At 32.3% G+C, this 21,916-nt stretch overlaps 2 protein-coding genes across 4 annotated transcripts in view; one reads left to right on the top strand and one right to left on the bottom strand.

The window, feature by feature from the left end:
- The window catches only part of LOC123677065 (acetylcholine receptor subunit alpha-like), a 203,548-nt gene extending 189,524 nt beyond the window's left edge, over nucleotides 1-14,024 (top strand). Inside the window, exons 10-12 of one of the 3 annotated variants that reach the window (XM_045613507.1) lie at nucleotides 6,594-6,825; nucleotides 10,817-10,987; nucleotides 12,135-14,024. In XM_045613507.1, coding sequence (XP_045469463.1) covers nucleotides 6,594-6,825; nucleotides 10,817-10,987; nucleotides 12,135-12,149 — 418 coding nt within the window. In that variant the 3' untranslated portion in view covers nucleotides 12,150-14,024. Of the gene's footprint in view, nucleotides 1-6,593; nucleotides 6,826-10,816; nucleotides 11,747-12,134 lie in introns of those variants that run through there. The other 2 variants (XM_045613506.1, XM_045613505.1) reach the window with 2 other exon arrangements.
- A 3,526-nt stretch (nucleotides 14,025-17,550) lies between these two features.
- On the bottom strand, nucleotides 17,551-21,794 carry LOC123677067 (venom acid phosphatase Acph-1-like). Its single transcript, XM_045613509.1, has 6 exons — nucleotides 21,251-21,794; nucleotides 21,021-21,116; nucleotides 19,619-19,861; nucleotides 19,249-19,561; nucleotides 18,912-19,129; nucleotides 17,551-18,072 (listed from the first exon to the last, which is right to left on the bottom strand). Exons 1-6 carry the CDS (start codon nucleotides 21,356-21,358, stop codon nucleotides 17,875-17,877), a joined length of 1,176 nt encoding a protein of 391 aa, XP_045469465.1. The 5' UTR covers nucleotides 21,359-21,794; the 3' UTR covers nucleotides 17,551-17,874.
- Nucleotides 21,795-21,916: the final 122 nt, after the last annotated feature.

Consider the following 21,916-nt stretch of genomic DNA (forward strand, 5'->3'; position numbering starts at 1 on the left):
TCACTATTATAAATCGGAAAATATGGATCTGTGCTTCTATACTTCTCTGCTTCTATTCGATTGGCCGAAAGGGAACATTCCATTATTGTTATTGAGGGGAGGAATGTCCGAGGGAATGTCACTTTTGACGTTTTCAAATTAAGTTGATATCTAATTATTGTGAATGTTTTGCTGAAAACGATTAATTCAGATAGTGAATTAAATTATAAAGGTATACATTTCCAAAAGACAAACAGCTAATGTTACCATACAGAATTAATTGCTCGAAACAATATGAAGGAGTTTGAAAAAATTTTCAAGATTGGTGTAGCAGTAAGATTATTAAGTCATCGTTTACAGGGAATATTTTTTGGTATATTTTAATGCATTTTTACAGGCAATTATTAAGGTTTTTCAATAAATTTCTATGTCTGTACTCTGTACTGGATTCGAGCTAGCCGAAGCTAGTTCGATTGTGATTGGTAGCATTAAGTTTCCATCTCTCTTGTACGGGATCGAGCACATTATGTTTATTTCCCGTTCCTTCTGTCTTTATTCTAAGTCTGTATTTTTTCCTTAGTATTTATTGATATAGTCGTAGATAAAGTATAGTATTCAACTTGCGGTAATGGTCATAACTCACTTGATGAATTACAGCACTCGCCTGCGGCTCGTGCTGCAAACATCATCTGCGTGAGTTATGACCTACATTACCGCTCGTTGAATAATATACTATTATTCGCATGAAATTTGGTATGAAATTTTGTTGTGATCCTCCAAGCTCGTGATAATGATACATAAATTTTAAAGGCGAAAAATCAAGAACTCTAATTTCTATAAACTCATATTTACAGAAACTGACTGCGCATAATAAGGCATTTCAAAGCTTTATTTATATAGTTCTGTTTCAAAAAAAAATCCTCACTGCAAAGTTTCCGCCATAAATGTTTCAATATTTCCATTATCAGCAACATAGCGGAATTTGCCATAAAACTGCATCATATCTCGATATGCTATTTTATTGTCATGTCATAATTCGTTTTTTATTGAATTATATTTGAATTATAAATATTTTTCGAGGAAAAAATTATGATGAAACATTGTGTTAAAATTGCAGTGATTCAGAATTTGAGATTCAATCATAACACTAAAATAACAATCGGTCTCCGTCATAATCACATCCTGAATAAAGTGCATTAAAAAAACATACTGAGTTATTGATATAATACTGTTGGCTTTCAGGGTCGGTTATTGGATAGAATTGGTAAATTCCGTACTTTTATCCTGTCGATTAAAAAACGGCTAGACCATGACTAAAAAGCTAGGAATTTTACAATTCTGTTGAGTTATTGATGTTTCATAAATAATTTATTCTTCATTATTCATTAGAATTGAAGAAAATGACACAAAAAGTATTTATATACTAATTAAATGTTTTTCAACAACTGATGAGTATTTTCGAAACAATTGTAATCCTATTGTCACGTTCCTGGGATTTCTAGATTGGTGTTTGAGGATGCGACAAAAAAATCACAAAATCAACACAGTAATTGTCTAGAGCATTGAAACTCTAATACCAGAACTCAACCTTCATCTTGCAATGAAACACATCACAACCAAATTAACGTAGTATCCAGTTATTTTCTCTGTTTACTGGTTGTTCCTGAATTTGAGGAACAAAGAAAACTTAGAGATTTTCTTTATGATAATTTTAAGGAAAAAGTCCCATGAACATGAGCCTGCGAACGCTCTGTTTTCGAGATACAGGGTGTTTCTTGTGGTCCTACTTTTTTGTGATAATTATACCAGCTTATCGAATCTTTATTGATTTTCGCAACAGATTGGTCATTCGTAACAAATTACTAACAGGATCTTCAATAATAATTTGTATTTTCCTGATGATTACTTGAGAATCATAATAAATAAAACGGCTGATATTTGGAAATGAATGATGAAAAGAAAAAGAAAAAGAAGTACAATTTCCAAGTGTGTAATAATATCATACGATATTAATTATCTATCTGGTTAATGTATCAGCAAAATGCCCGAGGAGAAAGTAGTTAGGTTTTTGTCCGCTGGGTGGCGCACCGCGGTAATCATACTGAGTAGCATCTGCCACTTGCCAGCGTTCAATAAGGTGCCTGCTATTTCGTTTGTTTGTCATCTTGGGTAGAGTTATGCGGTACTGAAGATCCCTAATAAGGGTGAAACCGGTATATCGCTATTCTCCCTCGATGACAGGTAACCCTCCTTGGGTTACTTACGATTATGATTCCTACGTAATACCGTGGAAATCTTCTGTTTGACAATGGTTATGTTAATGGCATTTTGCTGATACATTAACCAAATAGATAATTAATATCGTATGATATTATTACACACTTGGAAATTGTACTTCGTTTTCTATTTCTTTACTTGAGGATCATTTGAAATGTTTTTCTCGATTTCGATAGCAGATACGATACAAAAAACTAAAAAGTGAAGTACTGGATCAAAGTCCATATTTATATTTTTCTAAACTACCAGTGGTCCACCAAAAAAAAATTCTGGGGGAAAGAAGAGGTCACTGTTCTAGAAAAAATATCAACCTGTACATTTGCTGCGATTGGCATTCAAAATTAGCATATCGTACACAAAAATTAGAATATTTGTGTCAAAAAATCGAACTTTAAAATCATGTATCTCGAAAACAAAGCGTTTGCGGGTCCAAGGATTTTTTTCTACAAAATAATACGACGAATCGTATCATTGTCATTTGTACCTAAAATTTAGGAACAGCCCGTAGAATGTGCTTCGGAAATTTTACAACCTCAAGTGTTGAAATAAGATGGGGCGAGAGTATAAATTAGACAAGATTTGAAGTTAGTCATGGTGAAGCTATACAGGTCATGAGTCGAGTCTTGGCTGAAAGTAATTTCGATGAAAACGGTATAATTCATTCTCGAAACGAACATAAAACTGCTAGACGTTGACGATAGTACTTAGAGGACGATATAAGACGTGAAATTCGATGACAGTTTTATTGAAGCATCATTAACTCAAAGAAGAAATTCAGGACCGTATTCAGATGTGTAGTAAGAATTTTCATAAAACTATCAATTGAAGGACTTTTGATAATGAATTTGTTTATAATTAAAAAGTGTTCAATTGTCACAACTTTAAACAAAGTTAACCAGAAGAAGTTAACCGCTTGACCAGTTAATAGAATCATATCGCTAGCCGATCGACAAATTAAGCCAATTTTCATTTATTATTCATTATTTATTATCATTAATGAATGAAATTCAGGAATGAGGAATCAAGGAAAATTTTGCGGGTACGCTTTTCTAACTCTGCACAAAATTCGGTTTGATTGACGTAAGTGAATTAGGAATGAATTGGTACGGTGCAATCTGCATTATTGTGATTTCGTCATTGATACTTATCATTCATCAAGTTCAAAAGTTGAACTCCTGTGAAATTCCTTTGAAGTATGTTCTGTCTGTTCAATATTTTCTTTACGCTCACTGCAGGGTAACATCTATAAAACCAAGCACCTTTAGGAATAATAATAATAATAAAATCGACGATTTTCGAATTTTGTGGAAAAGCATATTTTTTTTTAAATCGGATATTGTCAAGTACGTAACATGAATATCTTCCTCGCTAACCCAGACAAATATCTTCGTCGCCTCATAAACACCTATCTGAATGATAAATGCGCTTTTCGTCATTTTATCGCTCTCTTTAGACCACAGTTTGGAGCAAATTCATCAGATTACTTCTGAGAATCATTTTTTATGGGGGAGATTTTCCCAACTCAGCGTATACGTATCTAAAGCGGATTTTCCCTAGTTGATCCTTCTACATGCTATTATTTTTATACGTATCGGGATATCCTGGAGCTAAGATTGCGTTTAGAGCTTTCAGTAGATTTCACGCAATACCACAATGATATTCGGGATCTCAACTCTCATCTTTGGGAAAATTTATACGGGATTGAGGATGGATCCTTCTAACAGTTGGCAGTAGAATGAAATGTTCGATTTTTTTATGCTCAGTCATAATGTATTGAGAATGCTCAATTCAGGATCATTATTGCATATGAAGATTGAAGGGTATCATCATATTATTTTATTCACCTCATCTCAAGATGGTAACTAAATAATCATAAACTTCATCTACTGATCAGGAAAATTTTTTTCTCGGTTATTCCGTTCATTCTTCCACATCTTGTAGAACAAAATCGTGCGAGAATATATCAGAAACGAACAGTTTTCATGGTTATATTTTATTATTATATGTTGGTACTCCGAACTTTCCGCCACGGCTTTATCTGTCAATTCATCAATTTGCCTTGAAGAAATCAGTTCTGCCAACCAACATTTTTCAATGCAAAAATCACTAAATGATATTTATGGAAATATTTCATTGATTTCAATAAAAATGCAATGAATTAGAGAAAATAATGTATAATACTCGTACAGAAGGCTCATTCTACCACTCGTTCATTCCAAAACTCGCCACTTCGTGGCTCGTTTTTGAATTTTGAACTCGTGGAAGAATATCAATGCCTTCTGCACTTGTATTATAAATAACTATTCTGTTTAATTAGTCTGGCGATTGACAAATATTTTTTAATATTAATTGACATGTATTAAAATTTCAGAAAATTTGAAGTTTATTTTTGGGAAATAGGTACTTATTGATGAAATATTTTTGGGAGATCAGGTCATACAAAAAAAGTCTGAGGTTATATTTTGAGATTTAATATATGCTTAATCAAAAATTAAACAGTTCCGTGTTGCCTAAACCATAGTTTTTGGAATACTTTTTGCTAAAGTGAAAGGCTCGATTTAGCAAAAAGCCTTCTACTCGTCTAGTTATTTTTTGACGAAAAGAATCTTCTGATGCATTCATCTTCAAGTCTCTCGATTGAAAAAGTCGATCATGTGGATATTTTCCTTATTTCCTAATGCATTTTGAAATAAAAAATCTATAAAATATATATATGAATTCGAATTTTATAGAAATTAGTAAGAAGCTTAGAAATAATTTTCTCTAATTCTGTGGTTTCTCCGTTCATTCTTCCACATCTTGTAGAACAAAATCGTGCGAGAATATATCAGAAACGCACAGTTTTCATGGTTATATTTTATTATTCTATGTTGGTACTCCCGAACTTTCCGCCACGGCTTCATCTGTCAATTCATAAATTTGCCTTAAAGAAATCAGTTCTGCCAACCAACATTTTTCAATGCAAAAATCACTAAAATATATTTATGGAAATATTTCATTAATTTCAATGAAAATGCAATGAATTAGAGAAAATAATGTATAATACTCGTACAGAAGGCTCATTCTACCACTCGTTCATTCCAAAACTCGCCACTTCGTGGCTCGTTTTTGAATTTTGAACTCGTGGAAGAATATCAATGCCTTCTGCACTTGTATTATAAATAACTATTATTATACGGAAGGACACTGCTCTTGTTATAGGAAGCTTTATTTTTCTGTGCTCATCAACAGTTGAAACCATAGAAATATTGAAACTCTTAGATAAAAAAGTTTTTGACCATTTTCAATTATTTATATTGATATAAACCATACGATGTTATATATTTATGAAATCAGGAAAAATTCAGCTTTCGAAGAATGACTCAGAAATCTAGTGTTCCTTTTTGAAACAAAACATAACTTTGGGTCATAACTTCGTAATCAAGAACCCTCTTATAAAGACGAGTACGCCACTGGATTCTACGTAATAAAGTCCCCGTATGATGTTTTAATTTCAGAGCCCTATCATCAGTACTAGCGGAGATATAAATGTTTTTCGATATCACCATTTTTCCAATTTTCGCTTAAACAAAAGAAGTTGGCCAAAAATGAATAGTTCTCTTGTTTGTTTCTCAAAAAAGAGAACGAGTATGGGGTATTAGATTTTGTCTATCTCCTCTGGTTTGAAAGTTGTAGTGCTAAAACATCGGAATTTGCCCACTATGTGGCCTGGTACATTGATTTCAAAAAATATTTGGTTGTTTATGAAACATTTAAATGAACCTTCTTTAAAGAATTTCAGTGATATTATATTTTCTTCTAGAACTGTTTGAAGGAATTAGTGCGAAAAGTAATGAGATATACGTTATTCACAAAAAAAAGTAGGACGTTTTGTCCTTATTTTCCAATTCTAATAATTATAGAATAAATGAATTTATTGAGTCAAAAATAAAATATGCAATAAAAAATTAAATCTGAGTTTTCATACTCCTTCTCGAATTAACATCGAGAATCTGGATAATAAAGGGTTCATCCGCTTCTTGAACAGTATTAAAACCAGAATGAATTGAAAAAAATTTCGAGAAAGATTCGGATGAAGTTCGCTTTTGTTCAGTTCCCTTCATCCATAACAGAACCGAAGACATTCGAAAATATGGAGCGTGAACACAGAAGCGTCACGAGCGGGGTTGTCACTCTGTGAAAAACCCGGAAACAATGGCTCCACCCGATATCCGAGCAATTCATCCGGCTCGAAGGACCAACGCAACGTGGGACGTCCAGAACCTGGCGGTGTGACATTCCCTCTTTCATCCCCCTTTCATAGTCATCTTCCGAATAACTTTTTTCTGTCTTTTCAGCTTGGCGGACGGAGGTCCTTTCGGCGGTAGCTGCCAAATCCACGGTCCGGTGCTCCTTCCGACTCCGGACTCGGACGATGCCGCAATTGACAGCGATACGGGCGGGATAAAAAGTCCGATATTGCGGAATCCCGCTTTTTCGCATTCTAGCTGCCCACCAGAGATTCACAAGTCCTGCTTCTGCATCAGATTTATTGCGGAACACACCAAGTCGCTGGAAGAATCGACGAAGGTTTGTTGATACTCGTCCAATTGAATAAATTTGAATATTGTGTGAGTGAAACGGAATAGGAGGACGAAATTACGCGTTCGCTTCTTGAACTTGTCGACGGACTTTTACTGAAACTGTCTGTTCTGGCATATTGGTTTTTAGGAGTAAAAATTATAATAAAAGCACCGGATACGGGGTTTGAATGGCTTTTTTTTTACGTCGAGGGCGCGAATGGGGAATTCTCCTTGGAACGAAAATTGACTATTTGTTCAAACGTCTCATTTTAAACATACTATTTCAACCTATCATTTCATGAGCGTTCCTTATTCCATAAAAATAATTTTCAATTTTCGCTTCTTAAGGCAACAATGCACTCCACATAAAAAGATTATACCAGGTGGCCCATCACAAACGTGGTTCTGAATTTAAGGGAGTAAATAGAAATATTTACAATTTTTTTTGTGATATGTTTGAGGTAGTCAAAAGCACAATTTAAAATTTTCTCCACAACAAAAATATAAACCAAATTACACTTTTTCAATTTAATAATTATATCAATTCGAAAATGGAATTGGAAAGCTCAAATAATAATGAGTTCCACTACTTACCTTAAAAGGCAGCATAAAATTTAGAGTTTTTTTTTGATACTTAATGAAGCAACCAGTTCAGCCACCGATACAGACAATGTTTTTGAAAGTGGAAATATTGACTACTTCTATTAAAAAAAACTCTGGTTTATACAAAGTGATCATAATTAATATTCAAACATTAACAAAAATTATGGCCAGAAAAATTCCTATTAGAAATAATTTCGAAAACTTCTTTATTAGGTTTTCTACACTTAAACCTCATAATTTTTCTGGGGATGCGATATGAAATAAGAAAGTTTTTGGCCATTATTTCTAGTTGATGTTTGAATATTAATAATTATGACCAGTCTGTATAAAAGTAGTCAATCTGCTGAAACGGCGGCAAAACTGGTTTCTTCATTACTTATCAATTAAAAATCTCTAAAATTTCAATTTTTCGCTTTGTTCTCGTAAATGGCGTTTCTAAGGTATAAACTTATCTGAAGAAACTCAATATCTTTTGAGCTTGCCATTCCATTTCTGTTTTCATTTACTTGAAAACAGTGTAACTTTGGTCTTTACCAATACTTGTTTTTCGAACATCCCCTATACATGAAAACGATCTTAAATAGTGCTTCTCATTATCCTGTAGATATTCCAAAAAAAAAATTTCAAAATATATTCATCTATATGAGATCTGTATTGGGCCACCCAGAACGTTTTTTTTTTGAATCACAAAAAACAATAGAATGCAGAGCAATATGAGAATTCTATCAGGTCAAATGAAAATTCGTGAAACAAGTTTTATTCTTTGCGTGTTAACATTTTGGAAAATATAATTGAGTCTGGATTGAGATATTTTGAATATTACAATTTGATGTTGTTTGAAAAATGTTTATATAAAAACGAGAATCGTATATTGGAAAAGTACTGTTTTTTATGGCCAAATACTGCTTAAACAAAGCAATGGATTGATAAAAGGTACTCTGTCTCCACCAACAACAATGGTAGGAAAATGGTATGCTGACTTCAAACTTAGTCGAAAAACCCTTCCCCAAATTCACCAGTTGTTTCAGAATAAATTGGAAAAGTCCACAACGTAGTTTTGAGCGATTGTGAATTGAAGTTTACTGAGATAGTAGTGGAGTACCTACCAGAATTGAGTCAAAATAAATTTTTGCTGATAATTATTTTAGCCTCAGCATGTCAAATTCTATGGAGGGACAGCAAAATTTTAGGGGGTACGGGTCATTTGGGAGGGGAGAAGTTCCCTCAGTTGCACCCAGAAAAAGGATCCCGTTATTCAATTCATCATATAAACTATTCACTTATATAATAGTTCATTACTTTCGAATTCTCAAAAAAGATTCCTTTTTTTTCAAAATTTGTTTGAAGGATACCTTCGATTTCAATTGTGATTTAGTAAGTGCGTTGTTCAAGCATTATCACATTGTTGATTGTAGCGAAGTAATTTATGAGATTTGTATCACCCTTTCTGGAAATTCACATAACTGAAATGAAAATTTTCCAATATGCATTTCCAGAATACATCAATCATATTTGACAAAAAGCAACAGAATGTCATATTGCTAATTATTGATCTAATGCGAGACTCCCAATCCCAATGATCAATTACACAATTACAATTACAATAATTATCATTATGAACTAAAAATAACACTTTGGAATGAATTGTGGCGTGTTAATTAACCTTTAATACAGGGCAGTACTTCGTATTACAACCTGTAACTTATTCTTCGTAGATTAGTCGAATTCTGTAGAGAGGTATGAAGTATAAACCATAAATTCAATTATACCTCAGATCACTGAATTCTAGGATAAACTATGATTAATCTTGGGTCCCTAGGCTCTATTGAATTATTAAAAGGTAAATTTGGATCAATATATGACCTATTGATCCCCTTTTATTAATGAAGCAATCCATATTCATGAAGAATTTCTAAACAAGAGCTTTTAGGCCATTATTACTCATCTTGTGTTATGTATATATACTAACTGACAAAGAAACTGCAACCTCCAGATCCTTCTGGGTTTTTTTTTTGGTAAAATATAGATAGTATAGCAAAGAGTAAATGATTGTATTTGGAGAAAAAAATTGTGAAGGTTTTTTCATGTAAAAAATTTTTGTTACTTAAATAATGTAGTCGTTTTTTGCAAGTTTTTTTTTAATTTTTACAACAAACCAACTATTCGAGGAGAACCAAAGTCGATGTACAATTGTTGTTAAAATGCCTAGAGCATTATCGCCAGCTAAGTGAATTTGAAATATTTTTGGTCTACGGGAGGCGGGGTTGACATTTCGAGAAATCGCTAACCGTACGAACAGAAATCCAACTACTGTTATGAGATGTTGTCAAGCGTGGTTTGATAATGCCCAAAACCGAGGAGAAGTAGGCACCGGACGTCGAAGGGGCGCAAATGAATTTCAAGATCGACGTCTAAGAATTATGGCATTAGAGAACGATTTGCGACAACTCGATCTTTGGCTGATGAGTGGTTAGGAGAACGAGGCCATCCAGTAACTGAACGAATAGTTTACCGCCGGATAAGGTCTTTTGGACTGCAGCATTATCGACCCCATCTTGTGTTACCTCTGACGGTTGAGCATCGCCAGCAACGACTACAGTAGTGCAGAGAACGTCAACATTAGAATGTCGAATGGCATCAGTTCGTCTCTTTTGATGAATATTGATTATCGTTGGGTGCACATTATGGCCGAAGAAGGGTTAGACGACGTCGGGGAGAAAGACGTGAACCTCAGTTTGATGTTGAGCGTCATGTACACCGGACAGTAGGCGTTATGATATAGGATGCTATTGCACATACAAGTAGGTCACCTTCAATCTTTATTCGAGCTAATATGACAGCGCTGCGTTACATTCAAGAAATAGTGAAGCCATATGTTCTCCTTCACCTAAACAGGCTCGAGAATCCAATATTTCAGCAAGATAATGCTCGGCCTCATGTTGCCAGAGTTGGTTCAAACTTTTTTGAAGAGACCCATGTGAATCTTTCGCCATGGCCGCCCAAATCCTCCGATCTTTCGTCCATAGAGCATGTTTGGGACATGGACTTTGACTGCTCGGAGACATGAAGTACAGGTAGCTCGGGATAGTATCCCTCAAGAAGAAATAGATCATCTTATTGCATCAATGCCGTGACTTGTTGGAGAGTGTATGAATGACAAACACATTATCAACAAATTCATTAAAAAAATTGTGAACACTTTTTCCCAAATTTCAATCGTTTACTCCTTGCTATACTATCTATGTTTTACAAAAAAAAAAAAATTAAAATTTAGACAGCTACTTCTGGGTGTTGCAGTTTCTTTGTCAGTTTTTATATATTTATTCGGTTTATTTTATTTCAATTAAAAGATTATTCCAATAAATTAATGATATCGAAATGTATGTATGTTTCAGGTGAAAGAAGATTGGAAGTATGTAGCGATGGTGTTAGACAGGTTGTTTTTATGGATATTTACACTGGCCGTCCTAGTTGGTACAGCTGGTATAATACTGCAAGCTCCATCCCTCTACGACGATCGAATTCCAATTGATGAGAAATTTTCGGAATTCGCCCGTACGACCGTTGTACGTTGCCCTCCACCTCAGTAGTTCATTAAATGTTGAAATTGTTGACGTTTATTAATATTTAAAGAAGCATCTACAAAATGTAAATAAAAAAAAATAACAGAGTTTGGGTACATAAGAATGGATAGGAGGTGTATCACATGAAGTCGAAGAAAATTCAAGAACTCGAATTAAATGAACCACAAATTGATTCAAAAATGGGAATTAAATGAATTAAATAATACTAATTTCATTTATAAACAGGAGAAAAATGAATGACATAAGAAATTCGGGAAGACAATCAAAATTATACCTACCTATAAACTTAAAATATTGATTGATGGACCGTTTTCTATTATAGAATATCTAGATTTCAATGTTCATTAAATGTTGGATTCTCCAAATTAACATTTAACTTTAGTTTTTACCGGATAAATTTTTGACAAATGCAATTGTAGGTATTTGATTCTGATGAAAAAGATAATTTCCTTGTTTTGAATAAGCTGAGTATCTTTATGCATTTGATATTTTTAACTACCTCGCTTATGCATCTGTTTTAACAGAATGCCATTCACAAAATTGCCAAAGCAGCACACTTTCATAACTACAGAACTATAAAATTTTCCCCTTTCATGATATACCTATATAAAAATTAGGTATATACGAATAAATATATCGATTGCTTTATTAAGGTTTTTTCCGAATTTTTTAATGTTTTGAATGAGTTTGAGTAATCGTATAAACTGAATCGTATAAAATACCTACTTGCTTAAAGTTTGGACTAAAAGAAAAAATATTAAATATTTACCTACCTATAATCAACCTCAGAATTGCAACTTGATCTCATATTCGCATTAAAATATATGGTATGGTATAACTACATCACGAAGAATAAGACAACAATCAATATAGGTATAACAAAAACATAAATCCAAACACATTTGATGTCAAAGGTACTCTGTCGAAGATTATTAGTACGTTTGACAATGTTGAATAAAATATTTACAAATTTTGATACCTAATTATAGATATGAGTTACATTTGGTACCTTCAAAATAAATAAATAGAAATTTCCGAATTCAATGTTACTACCTATAGGTATTCATATGAATATATATTTAAATGAACAGTAAATTGTTCGAATAAAAATTGGGACATTTCATTTCAGATCAGACATCGTTGACATTGATCGATATAATTGTTGAATTTTATGGAAGAAGAAGAGAAAGCAGATGAAAATTTTTTCTTACCCTCAATAACCGTGAAAAAGTTGATCTCTTTTTCTCAGAATGAAATTTTGCAGTGGTAATCCTATCCATCAAAAATCTCACTTCAAAAACCCCATGTACCCATCCTATTTTGTAATGGATGCTGTTGATGCTTATGAATTTTATATTGAACGAATGAAAATATACCTGAATATGTAAATAGGCCATAGGTTTATATATTTTACACATTAGTATGTACTTATTCAGGTTTTGTATCAACATATACAAAGAAAGAGTTTTTATCATTTTATATCGCTTTCGGAGCATACTGTAGTTTAATCATTGGTCGTATTCACGTAGTGCCATTAATATAATGATGAGATAAACAAGAAAAATTATGGGAATTCTCAGTATATGTGAATATGGAATAGCACATTCAGATAATATCAATTCGATTAACCGCTGAACATAGAGGACTCATCAAAATAAAAAATTTTCATGAAACAATGGTTGATGGACAGCTTCCTTAAATTTAGAATGACTGATGAACAGATATTGACGCCTTTGAATGAGTTCGATAACAGCTGTCCTTTTAGAGCCCAACATAAAAATACAATTTGTATAATTGAGGAAATGATGTTGTGAACTCTGGAATTTATGAGGTTACTGCCTTGTATCACCGATAATATTCCATAATTCAGTATAGACGATATAATTACGATTGAATGTACCATTCAACTCGATCAATAGTCCATGAGTAAGTGTGAAAACATGTTCAAGTAGACATCAATAGTAGATCGATTTTCGATACGAAAATAGAATTAAGTCATTTTTTTCCATTTTTGTGAAGAAGATTTTCAGTTTCACTGCTAAAATTAAAGCATACCTATTTTGCTTGATTTTGGAATGCCATATCAACTCCAACCACCAAAGTACCGGAAATGAATAACCCTCTTCTCATACCATATATAAAACATCGAATGAACTCATAATAAGTATCCAAGTAAATTTTTCGTATAGATCTTAACTTGAAGAATTGAAGATGATTATATGGTATTCAATAATTTTTCGACAGAGATTTCTCGAAAAATATCTCAGACTCCCACAGATTCATGGTTATATTTTATCATCATATGTTGGTACTTGGAACTCTTATGTCATGGATTTATTTATTATCTGTCAAATTTGTAATACACATCACTGTTCTTTTAACCAACAGTTTTCAGTGTAAGAATCAATAAACAATATTTATGGAAATATCACATTAATTCCTATTTTTAGTGAATCATAGAAATGATACTGGTATAGAAGGTATATTTTTACATTGGTTCATTTAAAAACTTTCCACTTCGTGGCTCGACTTTGAATTTTTCACTCTTGGAAGAATAGCAATGCCTTCTGTACTTTTATTACTTATAAGTAATTATTCTGTATCTTTCAAGAATTAGGCTTTATTTTCGGTATCTCTTCTAATTATGAATTTCTTTGTCAAATGGACGCAAAAATAATGCTTATATTAATTACATATCAAGACAGGCGGAGGAACTGTCTTAAGCACTCAATATAATAAAGTGTCAAATTTCTTGTTGTTGATATGGCAGTTCAAACTGGAAATTGTTTATGGTGATCGGATGACATGACATTAAAATGAATATAAAACAATGGGTGAAATAGGATTTTTGTATTGCTAATTATTTGTATTATCTGTTGATCAGCAAGTCAAAATATCCAGTATGGGTGTATTATTTCATTCCACTTACCATTGGCCTCTGAAATATTTCTTAAATATAAATTCAAAATAAGCACTAGCAACTCAGAATTCAATTATGAAATTTTTATGAACATACTTGAGTGAACCCAGCAAACCATGTTGTTATATGCGCCTTCCCGTTACATAACATCCCTAAGAAATGAGGTATATACCTGATACATCTCAAAACTAATGTATCTGATACATAACATTTCATATATCCATGAAATTATTTCACTTATTCATATATCATATATGTAACATTGTTATATTACTGAAGTTACGTATATGATACATCTTCCAGCATCCCTAAAAACAATATTACTCTGATATCTACTAGTGTGTAATATAGTTACATATCATATATGTAACATTCGCAATATATATTTTACATTGCTAATATTATGTAAAAGCTATGTAAATATAGCATATTCATGATATATTACTCAGATCTATACAAGTACTCTTATAATACATAACCTTTATTAAAGTTGAACTGTTTAGAGATTTTTGCCAGGACTAGTGCAGTGAAAAGTGATATGCATTTTCTAACTTTTGATTGTTAGTTAGAAGTGATGAATTATAATAATAATAATATTCAATATTCTTTGATTTTTCATCAATTCCGGATTACTTTCATCGTGGAAATATGTGAGATAAGAAGTGAAAAACTGTAATAATAATATTCAACATTCGATGATTTTTCACCAATTCCAGATTAGTTTCATAGTGAAAATATGTGAGGTAAGTGAATATAAGTATACTTCGACAACGTAACTACATTTAGATATATAAATGCTGTTGTATGTGCCTTTCATTTTGCTTTTGTACTTGCATGCCTGTTAATAGCATAGGTATATTTGCTGCATGTTTTTGTGGATCGTTAATGGAATGTGTGCATGGTTTCTGTCTTCTTCATTCAAATTATATGCATTTTGATATTTTTCCTTTTTATGGTAATTTGCATTTGGGTGTATATAGTTCTGAAGTAATACCACAATTGTTTTATCATCTAAATAAGAAGTATCTGAATAGTGCGCTAGTTTTTACTACTTAGACTATTTTTCTGCTATACTTTATTTATGTTTGTGATGTATATACCTATGTTATTCTCTGCTATTCGTGAAATTAAAACATCTAGATTTCATATATGCACAATACACTTTTCTTCCATCATTATTAATGACCATCAATGTCAGATCACATAAGGATGCTTTTTGAGAAATAGATTCTGATAAGTTTAATCAAATGTTTTAATATGATATAAATAATTTTGCTGTTTCAGAGTGAGGAATCACCTCCTGAAGTTTACTCATGTATTCAAAACTTTCATAACTTTATATTATGTAAGAAATTTGTTATTTATCCAATCAGGAAACCTCGTTACTGAGAATTTTAATTGTAAATACCATTTTTTTTAAAAATTCCAATATGTTTAGGTTTTGCATCTCAATCTTTTATCCAATGTGCAGACTTTGAGAAGATAGATATCAGCCGAGTGGATAAGGCTGCGGCCACATTGAGGATCAAGAGACAAAAATAAGTTTTGGTTGATGTAGGTACTTTGATTACATTAAAAATTTTCAATAATTCTATGATCTTTCATTTAACAAACACCCAATTTTTAAATTATTAAATCCTGTTTTACTATTCATAAATTATTTGTAATATTTCAAATGTGGTGCATACCAAACGTAGTAATCTGGTTTTTGTTGAATTTTCTAGGTTCAAAATAATAATATTGTTGACTAAAAAATATCTTTCTAGCAAAAAATGAAAGATGGAGTTTAAATATATATTTTTGGAATGCACCTTAATTCATAAGTATCTCTTTTCATGTAATTTATAAGTGATATATCATTTATTAATTGATGTTGGCTAGATACCAGCAGTTTTAGTTTCAATTGGTATTGTGTATCATTTGTTATATTTTTGTTTGGAAGGTATTGAAAAAAATTCCAACAAATTCACTAAAACATAATTTGTGTGGTGTCGGCATATTTAGATTTTTTATATGTAGTTTGATTAGTTTTTCCTCCAGAAAGAATTGTACAGGTATGTATTGTTTTTGAATTGCATAGAGAATTTACTTCTGAGTACCTATATGTAATATAAACATTCAGATAACTATTACATTTTTCTTATGTCTCTTGTTTGTAGCAGATATATTTCTTTTGGTTATATCACATAGAACGGATAAATTTTTTTATATTGCATGGTGAACTTTTTACTGAGTATATATTATGTAATATAACCATATATAGGTTGGCCCAGTTCTTGTAGAGTAACTTGGTGTATTCACTTTTAGGATGAAAGCGTCATAGTCACTTTATAGGTCAATAAATTCACAAAAACATAAGGAGGTTATTGACATCAGGTTGTTCAAAATTAAAGATTTTATTGATAAATCTGGTAACTTGAACAACCTCGATATAACTTCCTTATTATGAAATTACGACCCATATTCATATTATGTTTTCATCTTAAAAACTGAAAACTCTCACAACTGTTATTCTACAAAAAACTGAGCCAGCCTGTATATATTTATATTACATAAAAAGGATGTACCATAAATATTACAAATGTAATATACCAGCGATGTATCATGTATGTTACATGAAATGTAACAGCTACGTATATGATACATAAAGGATGTACCATAAATATTACAGATGTAATATACCAGCGATGTATCATGTATGTTACATGATCTGTACATGATACATGGCAATTTTGTTACATGTTATGTAACGGAAGGCGGACATAGAGCGGTCGTTGAGCGGTACTAGAAAGGCGCGTGTATGTTACATTGTTATGTAACATAGATCGTTGTAATATATATGTTATGTCTATGATACGTATTTGTGTTTGCTGGGAATGAACATATTTCAATGTTCAGTTGCATTTTTTTATGACTTAATTGAAACAACATTCATATTTTGCTCTATCTATCTGAAAAATCAACAATATTTTTTGTACTTACACTGTTGAACACGAATTCCAATTGAAAAAATTCAATTTGAAATTTAATGCATTCAATAATTTTATAACTCCTGGATGCCATTTTGTTTCCAATTCTTATTGAGATTAATGTGACTGTTGTTTTATTGTTTTGCCGTGAATAGAAGTTGTTGTGTATTAGCTCTATCTTCAGCAATAACTTGAAGAATAATAATTAGACCAATAGAATACCTATTGATGAAATGGGATCATTGTAAATAGAGTTGTAAATGTTAGAAATTGTGATTAGAAGATGAATGAGTGAGATAGTTCTGTTGAAAGCTGTTGCTTTATTTTATAATCATGCCAATAAAAAATTCGAGAGAAATATATTTTAGTTGTTCCTAATGATATCTGACTTTAGCGCAAAAATGTCTGCTTCAAATTTCCTTATATAAAGGATTTTTTCATTTTGAATAAATAAAAATTCGTTCTTCATGCTAGAAACTTGCAGGAAATGAATACTACATGAAATGTTTCAGATGAAGATTATCCGTTTGAAATGACCTTGAGAGATTTAATATGTGTAATTATTCTGAAACCAAACTTTCGAACTCAATGTTGAAAAATCAATATTTTATGCAGATTTGGAGTTTTGTTCTTCAAGTGTTTCAAAAAATCATCAATTAAAAAAAATTCAGTTATTATTATTATTTATGACTAGCTTATAATATAATGAAATAGATAATAAATATATTGAAACCTATGTAGTCGAAGATACAAATATGTGATGAAGTCTGACCAGATGCTGGAATACAAAGACGATACATTATTTAGAGAAAGTGTTTTTCATTCAAGTATTTTTCAAGTTTCCTAGTTTTCTTCCAACAACTGGAAATTGTTTCAAATCAGAATTCGGATAATTTGATTTGAAATATTTGCAAACATGTGAATTTAAATGATAATTACTTTTTTTTACATCAAATCTTTTTTGAGGGGAATAGAGACCTTCAACCTCTCTGTTTTCCATGTGGAGGTGGTCTCCATTCTGGACGATCTAAACTACGCTCAGATTCGCATTCCTGAGTATAATTTCTTGGCAATAGATTATCAATCGAACGCAAAAATATATTCATAGGACACATTTCGTGACAGTCTTTCAATTTCCTTACTTCAGGTGGTTTGTTGACATCTACAAGATGAAGAATCTGAAAATGGAAAATATTAGTACCTAACCTCATACTTGTAATTTAAGCATTATAATATCATAAAGAAATTATATGGAAAGGTAATTGAAATTACGCTCATCTCATTATTCAACCCTATAGGAAATAACTGATAATTTGAATTTCAAAATTTTTCAGAAATATAGAACAGAAACATCAGATTAGCAAAAAGTAAGGCGAAAGGCCAGTTGCACCATTTGCCTAAACATTGATTGAAATTTGAACATCGATTAATTTCTGATTTCTCTTAAGAAATCAGAGAGTAATCAATGTTTAAATTTTTAATCAATATTTAGGCAAATGGTGCAACTGGCCCTAAGGGTTTACCAAAAAGCAACGTGCTGCTTTGGAAAGTGAAAAGCAATAGATTGGTTTCGCTCTTCAGTAACCGATCCAATGATGAACCAAACAAAAACAGAGGGTATTTGATCATAAGCAAGATGCAGCATCAGCAACAAATAACGTGTTGACGTCACACCTGGCATCCAAGAAATCTTTCTTCCAATGGTGTTCCCAAAAGTAAAGATATCTGCGTACATTCCTTTTTCCTTCGTGGTGTTAAAATCACCTTTTTCTCGTCTTTTCATACTAATAGGTGGAGAAACGCCTGTAGAAAATGAAAAGAGTCTATCTTTTCTCACCTCTAATGGCAGCACGTTTCCTTGAAATAAACTACTAATTTAGATTTCTTCTAGTTCCCATTCCAATTTATTTTTCAACTTTGTCCCTAAAGCTTTCAATATTTATAAACTCTAATAAAAAAAGGAGGCGAAGCTGGAAGATTCCATACTACATGACCATAATAAAAAAAATCTACTCACTCGAACTGAATACTCCTCATTTGCCCTGAATTGATGAAGTTCCAAAATAATGGCTGAAGAATAGTTCGGAAATTCGTAATTGAATATTCCTAAAGCAAACATGAGATTTACTAGGTTATGTTCGTGGATTGAAAAGAGTAACAATTTTGTATTAGTGGGATATATCTCATCATTAATTTTTTCATTCCAGTGTTTTGTTACTTTGCTCAGCATTCGTCCTGAAAAAAATTAAATAATTATCAGTTCAGTAATGAATAATACCAAAGAATCAGTTTAGTGGTGGAATTTCAAGCTGTCTATTTGAAATGGTATAAAGGAATCTTACATATTCACTTACCACCACTCAATCTCTTGAGTAAGTTATTGGAGTTCTCTAATATATATCTTTGCAAAGTCAAATTAAGAACGAAATAGGGAAAAACTTGGGTGGCCCAGCCTGGCAGTTCCAAATTCAGTGAGTCTTCAGAACTGAAGAGTTGATAAAGCCTAAAAACTGTTTCTAGATCTCCGATATTCTTTCCAGTCTTATTCTTAATGTAGTCCAAGGTGTTAGCATGTTGTTTTAGTAGTTTCTCGACTTCAGGGGAATTCTGTGCTTTTTCCACCTCTTTTTTGTACCTCGGGCAGTACATCGTTGGACGTTGCAACCACTGAAAGTGACAACATAGTTTAAATAATAGGAGTGTTTTAAAGTTTTATCAACTAACCGTGTCATCGCGTCCATCTAGATAATTGTAAGGTACTGGTTGCCAGTTTGGAATTTCATCACTCCAACGTTCTGATGCTGTAGGTGGAAAGAGACCAGCGAGAACTAAAAGAGCCGTCATTTTAGTTCTTGGTAAGGAAGTGCTAGTGGCTCGGACGACTCCATATTGATACGCATCCCCCAAAAAGGAACCATAACGTTTTCTCAGGAATTTGCCGACTTTGTGGGAATTCACTTTTCCGAGCTGAAAGAGATTATAAAACAAATTTTCAATTGATGTGACTTTTAGCAATTTCAAATCATTATCGGAGTCAGAACCATAGAATATCAAGAAGAATGAGGAATGACTAAAGAGTTTCTGATACGAGATCGCCGAGGTACTTTGGGAACTACTTTTCATAAATTTTTTCGTTTGTCAACAACATTTTTTAAGAGCTGATTATACCTGACATTGGGTGGATATAAGGTACCTACTCTAATTCTATTTTTTCTTGGCATATCACTGTGTTGATCAACAGAGTATTTGTTTTCCACAATAATTCAATTTCGGAGGGCCATATTTTGAACATCAGTGTTTCCTTCATTTGGCCAAAAAAAAAAGAACAATGACCTTATTTCAGGAACATTTAAACGTTCGTCATTAAACCTCTATTTGTGCATTTGGAGACACAGACTGGTATTTATAAAGGTCAGTATACAGGGTGTTCCATCTCAGATGAGCCATCCCGTATAGTTCTTACTCCATAGTGATTGGAAAATTCTTCCAATCACTTCGAAAAATTTTGTTTGGGGACATCTGTATATTTGCAATGGGCCACTGGGCCTCAGTTCAGCTGTATAGGCGCCGCACTTAAAAGAACCCCCTCAGAGGGGGCGCTCCGACCCCTCAAAATTAAATAGGGAGAGGGATTGAGTAATACTTCATTGGAAAGGTCTTGGAAGCCTCTTTACAATGAAAAAAATAAGTTTGGATGAACCGTTTTGGCCAAAAATCAACTTTTCAGCTCAAATGAACCATCTCAAATATTTTGGTTATTTTTCAATGTGCAAGCCCATTTTTATTGACCCTTTTTATAAACACACCTTTAAAGGACGATTTTTTTGAAATAGTATTCAAACGAATATTATCCAAAAACAAGTAATATTGAAACATTTCGAACAAATACTTTGGTATGTCTTAAAAAGTATTAAAAATGGGATTTTATAGATCTCAGAGATATAACCTGGTCGAAAAAACGAAAAAACTGCGTCTTGAGTTACTCCTATCAATTAGGTGAAATATGTTATGAAGAGAAAATATAAATATTGTTATTTTTATACTAGGAACAACATTCAATTAAGATATAAAATTTATGTTGCCATGAAAAATTATATAATTCTTTAAATAAATTATGAATACTCACTTTGTTTAATTGTCCCAGGTCCTCATGCAGAAACTTATGTGGATCATGTGGATATATTTCTGAACGTTGAGGATACCTCGCTCCGTGCCTCACGAACTGGAATTATAAGAACACCTATTCATTTATTCTAAATTAAAAACACACCTATAAAAAAATTCCACTCATATGCCAGATCTAAGCGAATTATAATGGAGGAGTGAATCATAATTATTTATTGAATTTAAACTTACCACATGTACCAACTTCAACGAATCCAACGAATCATGTCTATAAGTTTCTGTCGGCAACGAAGAAACAGCAACAAGAAACACGAACAAAAACAGAACCACAGGAAACATGATTTATCACAATAATGTTTTTGAGAAATCGATCGTAGAGCACTACGTTCGAGTATGATGGACAGATTTGTCAACTAAAGTTCCGAGCAGAGTTGTTTTGTACTAGTTATACATATAGCAAGCATTAAATGAGTTCGAAGAAGATATCTCACTGAAGTCAAAGGTCTTCAATAACAATGCGTTTTGAAGGAAGAACTTATAATCTATCATGCCCAAGACAGAATTGTAATCATTTTTGCACTGACTGCTAAATATCTTGTTAACACAATTTGGCACACAAATATCTAATTTTACGGTGATGTTATTTCCAATTGAGGATTCTGCTACAATTACGAACTAATAATAGATTGCATATCTTTGTTTATATTACATCACAACAATAATTTATCGAGAAGACAAGAAACAGAAATTTCTTCATTTACCGATCATTACCTCTATTTCAAGCGTTCTTTGCTCGATGTTATCGATTTTGTCGCTGTCACAGCAACGATAATGTGATTGTGTTGTTTATCAAATACATTAGATAGTTGAGCGATAATTACAGAGGAAACACGAGGG

Source organism: Harmonia axyridis, chromosome 3, assembly GCF_914767665.1.
Source record: "Harmonia axyridis chromosome 3, icHarAxyr1.1, whole genome shotgun sequence".
Taxonomy (NCBI): Eukaryota; Metazoa; Arthropoda; class Insecta; order Coleoptera; family Coccinellidae; genus Harmonia; species Harmonia axyridis.